The 7,544-nt window shown below is 46.7% G+C and overlaps 1 protein-coding gene across 1 annotated transcript in view; it reads left to right on the top strand.

The window, feature by feature from the left end:
• The window catches only part of LOC107120229 (sodium- and chloride-dependent GABA transporter 2-like), an 89,264-nt gene that overhangs the window by 68,928 nt on the left and 12,792 nt on the right, over positions 1–7,544 (top strand). The window contains exons 8-10 of the mRNA XM_015422871.1: positions 289–413; positions 4,082–4,194; positions 6,390–6,527. Of these exons, the coding sequence (XP_015278357.1) occupies positions 289–413; positions 4,082–4,194; positions 6,390–6,527 (376 nt within the window). The remainder of the gene's footprint in view (positions 1–288; positions 414–4,081; positions 4,195–6,389; positions 6,528–7,544) is intronic.

Genomic DNA, 7,544 nt, shown 5'->3' with positions numbered 1-7,544 from the left:
CCATGGTGATTAAAGGGAACCTCCATGTTCAGGAGGCAACAGGGGAATGCCTCGGCCTCTATGCCCTGTTGTTGGCCCTCCAGAGGAGCTGGTTGGCCACTGTGTGTGACAGAATGCTGGACTAGATGGGCCACTGGTCTGATCCAGTAGGGCTCTTATTATGTTCCTCAGTCTCATTGGCTGATCTTCTGATGCTTGTTATCTGATTTGCTGCCTTTTCATGCAAATGTTATCTTCCCATTCACTGTCTAGTCTTTTGTGTTGATATTCTACCTTTCCCCCCCTTAGGGACTGCATCGCTCTGTGTTTTTTGAACAGTGGCACAAGTTTTGTGGCTGGTTTTGCAATCTTTTCCATCTTGGGTTTTATGTCTCAAGAGCAGGGAGTGCCTATTTCTGAGGTAGCTGAGTCGGGTGAGTGGGGTGTTTATTTATTTATCAAATTTATATCCTGCTCTCTGTCCCCACAATGGGACTCGAGGTGGCTAACAGCATTTAAGATACCCCAAGAGAAATTATACAAAGGTACAATAAATAATCTTTAAAACATAAAACGGTTAAATGGGGTTTGTCTATAACACACTGGAATAACAGGAAATAAGTTTTGGTGTTGTTGGTTACAGTACAGACTGCATAACTTCTGTATAAGCCAGTTTGGTGTAGTGGTTAGGAGCGTGGACTCTAACCTGGGAGAACCAGGTTTGATTCCCCTCTCCTCCACATGCAGCTGCTGGGTGAACTTGGGTAAGCCACAGTTCTCTCAGAGCTGTTCTCTCAGAGCTTTCTCAGCCCCACCTACCTCACAGGGTGTCTGTTGTGGGGAGAGGAAGGGAAGGATATTGTAAGCCACTCTGAGACTCCGAGTGAAGGGTAGGGTATAAATCCAATCTCTTCCTCTTCTTTCGTGTACTGCTTTGAATGGTGGCCCTATTCATCAGTAGGCAATACCTGGTTGTGTCAGAGAAGTAACTCTCTCCAGAGAGGTGAGGTGACCCTCTTTGGTCAGCCATCCATCTCTTCCCTTTCCTTCTTCCATTGACTTCAGTCTGACAACTTTATTTGCTAACCACAATGGCACCCACCATCTTGGTCAGCAGCCCTATTGCTGTGCATGAGCCTATGTGCAGATTCATAAAGGGAACATGGTGGCCAGGACTGGTGCACCAAGGCTCAGGGGATCAGGAAAGAGGTTGCGCACTCTTGCCCCATAACATAATAGGACAGCCGTGGCCTATGCTTTGTAAATACAGAGCCAAAGAGAGTAGCAGAGAGACACTGTGTAGGGCTACCAGCCAACCTCCAGCTACACACAGAATACACTGAGCGAGATCGGCTTGGCAGAGTTTGTTGTTCCTTGAAGCTGGTAAAACAGAAGAGTGATTTGTACAACTGGCTGCATGTGGCAAGGAGTGAATTGATGGGATCTAAATTCAAACCGACTGTGTAGCAAAAGTGATGTTCCTCCCCACTTGCTAAGTTCATCTGTCAGAATTCCATGAAGCCTGGCTGTTCTTCAGCTGGCTCGGTGTTTGTGTGCTGCCTGGTGGGACGAGCGAATGGCAGAACCATCCCATGATCTCTTTCCCAATGCAAGGCTGATTAAGAATTGCTTGATCTCTTTGTATGTTTGTGGGCTTATGTGTCTTGTCTAGACCTTTACGAAGGCCAGTCCACACCGATGTTCCCTCGCATTTCTCCCCCTCTGCTGAGCGGAGCAGTTCACATCCTGAGCAGAATACAACTGCTGTGATCTTAAAATGGGCAATGGGCAGTACAAGACCCTGCGCGGCTCCAGATTGCTGCTGAGCGGGGCTTCCTGTGTTAATGAGCGGCCTCTCACCTGCACAGCTTAGAGGGGAAATTGGTTCACACATTACCTTTTTAAAGACATATATGATTGAAGAAGTTTCACCTGTTAAGTTTAACATGCAAGTGAATCAGAAACATGCCTGCAGACATGGACATGACACAAGCATATTTTACAGGAAGCCAGGACTGGCTGTAATAAACTCAGGTTTATTACCATGTGATGTGTGTAATGCTTCCACACACGCTGAATATTGCACTTTCAATCCACTTCAGTGATCATTTGCAAGTGGATTTTGCCGTTTCACACAATACCGAATTATAAAGTGCATTGAAAGTGGATAGAAAGTGCATTATTCAACATGTATGATAGCAAAGAAGCTTCCTAATATACCTTAAATACTTAACCACCCATGGTTGCTCCAGTAGCAAGTCCTCTGTACCTTTTTGGAGGTAAGAACACATCCATTCCTTTATATCCTTTTGCTCTTGATGAGGACCTTAGGGTTGTCAACTCCAGGTTTGGAAAACCTGGAGAAATGAGGGTGGAGCCTAGGAGGGTGGGATTTAGGGAGGCAAAGGACCTCAGTAGGGTATAATGCCGTGGAGTCCACCTTCCAAAGCAGCTGTTTTCTACAGGATAAGTTGAATAAATGTTTTACACAAATAAATAAATAAGCCATCTATGTATTCTGGAGATCAGCTGCAATTCAGGGGCTGGCATTTCCAGCCCCCACCTGGAGGCTGGCAACCAGAGCTCCCTCTAAGGCATGGAGTCTTGTGAGCAAAAACTCTACTTTGTGAGCTCCTGGCATTAAAGCTGTGAGCAAGTGATTTGGCTAGTGCAGAAATTAATATGCTCTGGAGCCATCCTTCCCAACTATGACAAAAATGTGTGGCTAAGAAACTGTGAGCTAGCTCACACTAACTCAGCTTAGAGGGAACACAGCTGGCAACCCTGGACCCCTTCCTGAGCCTTTATTCTTATCGATTGTGCTTCTAGTTCACAAAAAGTGGTGCTCTACTGAACTAGTTCTGAGCTGTTTATGGCCTAGTTCTTACTGAGACTGAAAATGAAGGTTCATGTTAGGTTTCCCAGGCTCCCCAGTGGAGGCAGGGGTCCCCCGCCATCAGGCCCTGTCCCCCAGCCTCTGGTCAGCTGGACAGCAGAGGGACTTACCTGGAGAAAGAGAAACGCCCAGGCCTCGTCGCTGGAGTTGCACAAGAGATGATGTCGTCACACCAGCAGCGTCCAGGTGACGCTATGATATTTGGGCAAAATCTCTATGGTAGAAGTTGGTTTTACCATAGAGTTTTTGCCCAGATACCAGAGTGTTGTCTGGACACCCCAGCATGATAGCACCACTTCCTGTGCAACACAGGTGACCAGGCTTGGGTCTCTTTCTCTTTCTCCAGGTAAGTCTCCCCACCCCCCACCTCATCCCTGCCGGTTGCCAGGAGGGACTGGACAACCCTAGTTCACATGACTGGAAAAACAAAATTCCTGTGTATTAAAAAGTAGCATATCATGGAGAAACGTTCTGCTCACATTTTCTTTCTAAATTAGTTTATATGCTAATTTATTAGATCTGCATCCCTTCTTCAAGAAGATAATTAATTGGGACACATGGTTTTTCCTCCCACCTTTTGAACAGAGATTTAGGGATGCCAGCCTCCATGTGTGAGCTGGGGAGCCCCTGGAATTACAGCTCATCTCCAGACTACAGAGATCAGTTCCCCTGGAGGAAACGGATGCTTTGGAGGGTGGACTCTGTGGCACTGTGCCCCACTGAGGTCCCTGTCCTCCCCAGGCTCCATCTCCCACTCTCTGAGCTCCCCAACCTGTATCAGGCAACCCTACTCCCCTCCCATCCCCATGCCAGAGGTTGGGGGGGGGACACACACTTGGCAACCCTATGAAGAATTCATTTTAGAGTTGCAACTCTAGGTTGGGAAATTCCTGGAGATTTGGGGGATGGAGCCTGCGGAGGGCAGAGTTTGAGAAGGGGAGGGACCCGAGCAAGGGTTTAATGCCATAGAGTCCATCCTCCAAAGCAGCCATTTTCTCCAGAGGAAGTGAATGCTGTAGTCTGAAGATCAGTTGTATTTCCTGGACATCTTCAGTTAGAAACCTTCATTCATACAGTCATAGGCCAGATGCAAATTTACCAGCTGGGCCTGTCTTCAAGGCATCGGCCTCACCACCTGCCTTCTGGCTGTGCGCCTCCACGAGCCCTTAGATTCAGGCACTTACCTTACTAATTTTCTCTTGGCAGGACCTGGCCTGGCTTTCATAGCATATCCCCGAGCAGTTGTCATGCTGCCCTTTTCTCCGCTGTGGGCCTGTTTCTTTTTTGTCATGGTCGTCCTGCTGGGATTGGACAGTCAGGTAAAGACACCTTGGAGGGCCCAGTTCCCCAAGTACTTTAACTCTCTCCTGAGAGACAGAGATCATCCCAGAAAGTGTACAGCACATTCATTTTTGCAGACTAATCAAAAAGCGAGGGTGAAGACACGGTTCTGGATAGGGTTTCCAGCTCTAGGTTGGGAAATACTTGGAGATTTGGGGGGTGGACCCCGAGGATGGCAGGGTTTGGTGGTGGTGGTGATGTTCGTGATGCTGGTTATATAAAGAGAGGGTAAACTTGTCAATGCAGCTTTTGATGTTGGCTTTCAAAGAATTATCATTGAGGGTAGTTAGAAGCATGGTGATAAAAAGGGAGTATCCTAAATTTACTTATGCAGACAGAAGGAGAAGCCAGGCTGGCTGTCCTCTGCAGCAATGAGCATTTGAAGAATGATGGTCAATTAAGGACCTAGTGGGGATTTTTTTTGGGGGGGTGATATGCTGGAGATTACTGAGAGCTTTAAAAGTATGTGCATGCAGTGTAAAGAAAGCATTGCTCCCCAAGAAATCTGTTTTCCCAAATTTCACAAATGCACATGTCTGATTTCAAGATCCCTATTTTGATATTGCTCCTCCCTTGAGAGAAATGAACCTGTGATGTCAGTGACAAAGGCCCATTCTGGATCTAGTGTTCGCTCTGCTGTTTTACCAAACCCACACTGGAACAGAAAAAGATGCAGCTCAAAACACATTCAAAGACCCTGGGCCAATGCCATACTTACTGCAGAGTCACCCCTGAATGGCCATAAAACGGCCATAAATCTATATGGCATGCAATGTAGAGGGGAATTCCTGTTCCAGCATGGGTTTGGCAAAACAACAGATTGAATGCTAGATGCAGAATTGGCCAGAGACAACATAGGGAATTACAAGGAAACAATAATGGTTGTATCCCTAGTATATACACCCCACTGTTGTCTTTGGGCAACACAAGTTGAAACAATACATTTTTTGTGTGTGAAATGTACTTTTCTTAAAGACAAATGTGGAATAAGAGTAGGGATGGGCGTGAACCACAGTTTTGCAGTTTGGTTCATGGTTTGCGGCTGAACCACGGACAGCATCATGAATCCATTCAAACCAGGAGATTGGTTCGCAAACCACGAGCCATTTAAAGTTTAAACCCCTTTCTGCTCCCCATGAAAAGCTGCAGGGTCTGAACCACGGACAGCATCATGAACCCATACAAACCAGGAGATTCGTTCGCAAACAGACCCAGTTTGTATCAATTCACGAGCCATTTAAAGTTTAAACCCCTTCTTTCTGCTCCCCATGAAAAGCTGCAGGGAGCAGAAAGCAGGGGGCCATTTAAACCACTGCTTTCTGAGCCATTTTGCCTCCTGCTTTCTGCTCCCCACGGCTTTTCACCCGGAGCAGAAAACAGTGGTTGAAATTACTCACAGCCATTTAAACTAGAGCAGCTGCCCTATGAGGATCTGCAAATACTATCCTGGCCATAATTAGAAAAGGAATAGGAAATAAAACTGCTGCTGTCATCCTGCCCTTATACAAATGTATGGTGAGAACACACTCGGAATATGGTGTAAAGTTCTGGTCACGGCACTTGAAATAGGATGCTGTAGAGCTTGGAAAGGTGCAGAAAAGATTGACCGAAATGATCAGGGGGCTAGAACAGTTGCCTTATGAGGATTGGTTAAAATGCTTGGGGCTTTTTAGCCTAGAAAAGAGGCTAGTAATGGGGAGATATGACAGAGGTTAATAAAATTATGTCTGACATGAAGAAACTGGACAGGGAGAAACTCTTCACCCACTGAGGCTGAAGGGTGGGGACAAAAGGAAGTATTTCTTCACATGCCATATAGTTTGTGGAACTCACAGCCACAAGATGCAGTCATGGCTGCCAACCTGGAAGTCTTTAAAAGAAGAATGGACAAATTCATGGAGGACTGAGCTATCAGGGCTACTAATCATGTTGGATATCTGCTCCCTCCAGTACCAGAGGCAGTATGCCTCTTTCAAGCAGTTGCTGGGACGCACAGGGAGGATGATGCTGTTGCAGTCTTCCTGTTTGTGGGCTTCCTAGAGGCAGCTCGTTGGCCAATGTGTGAACAGAATGCTGGTCTTGATGGTCCCTTGGTCTGATCTAACATGGCTCTTCTTATGTTCTTAATGTTCTTAAAGATTTGATGGCTGCCCGATTTCTCTCTTCTGTTTAGTTTGTCTGCGTGGAAAGCCTGGTGACCGCAGTTGTTGACATGTACCCTGGAATCTTCCGGAAAAAGAACCGCAGAGAAACCCTGATCTTGCTTGTCTCCATCCTCTCGTACCTTGTGGGGCTAGTCATGATCACTGAGGTAGGGTCTTGACAGACAGACAAGGGGGGAGAGAACCTACTTCTCTTTGTTTGCATAACTTGTATGAAAAATTCAACGGCGTACCCGTTAGTATGAAGGAAAAGGGATTTCTCATGATCTGCCACGGTTGCCGGTCACCTCTCAGTAATCCTTAAAAGAAGGTTTCAACCAAGAGGCTGGGTTTGAGGAATATGCCTAGAATCATCTTTTTGTAAACAAGTTGTGGGAGAGCTGTGGATGCACCCAGCAGCTTCCCTTAAAGTTTCCCAAACTTTCTGTCTTCTATATGTTGTCGAAGGCTTTCACGGCTGGAGTTCATTAGCTGCTGTAGATATTCCGGGTTGTATGGCCATGGTCTTGGCATTGTAGGACCTGACATTTTGCCAGTAGCTGTGACTGGCATCCTCAGAGGCAGGGCTTTTTTGTAGAAAAAGCCCAGCAGGAACTCATTAGCATAATAGGCCACACCCAACAGCACGAACTCATTAGCATATTAGGCCACACCCCTGACAGCACAGCTCATTGGCATATTAGGCCACACCCCCATGTTACCAGAAGTGTGCTCATCCAGCCACACCCACCTTTTGCTTGTTATTCTGTTTACCTTGTTTGTTGTCAAAACCCAGGGCTTTTTTTGTAGCAGGAACGTCTTTGCATGTTAGGCCACACACCCCTAATGTAGCCAATCCTAATGAGTTTCTGCCATTGGGTGTGGCCTATTATACTAATGAGTTCCTGCTGGGCGTGGCCAACTCGGGAGCCAGCTAGAAATCCGTTCCTGTGTGTTCCTGCCCCAAAATAGCCCTGCTCAGAGGTATAACACAGAAAGACGGAGTACTCTCTGTGTCAAGGTCTGCCATGGTTGCAGGTCACCTCTCAGTAGTCCTTAAAAGAAGGTTTCAACCAAGAGGCTGGGTTGACACAGAGAGTGCTCTGTCTTTCTGTGTTATACCTCTGAGGATGCCAGTCACAGCTACTGGCGAAATGTGAGGTCCTACAATGCTAAGACCACAGCCA

This window comes from Gekko japonicus, unplaced genomic scaffold (assembly GCF_001447785.1).
Source record: "Gekko japonicus isolate JY-2015 unplaced genomic scaffold, Gekko_japonicus_V1.1 scaffold1229, whole genome shotgun sequence".
In the NCBI taxonomy this organism is placed as follows: Eukaryota; Metazoa; Chordata; class Lepidosauria; order Squamata; family Gekkonidae; genus Gekko; species Gekko japonicus.
Note: the sequence above shows the minus strand (reverse complement) of the source record. Positions and strands in the feature narration are given on the sequence as shown.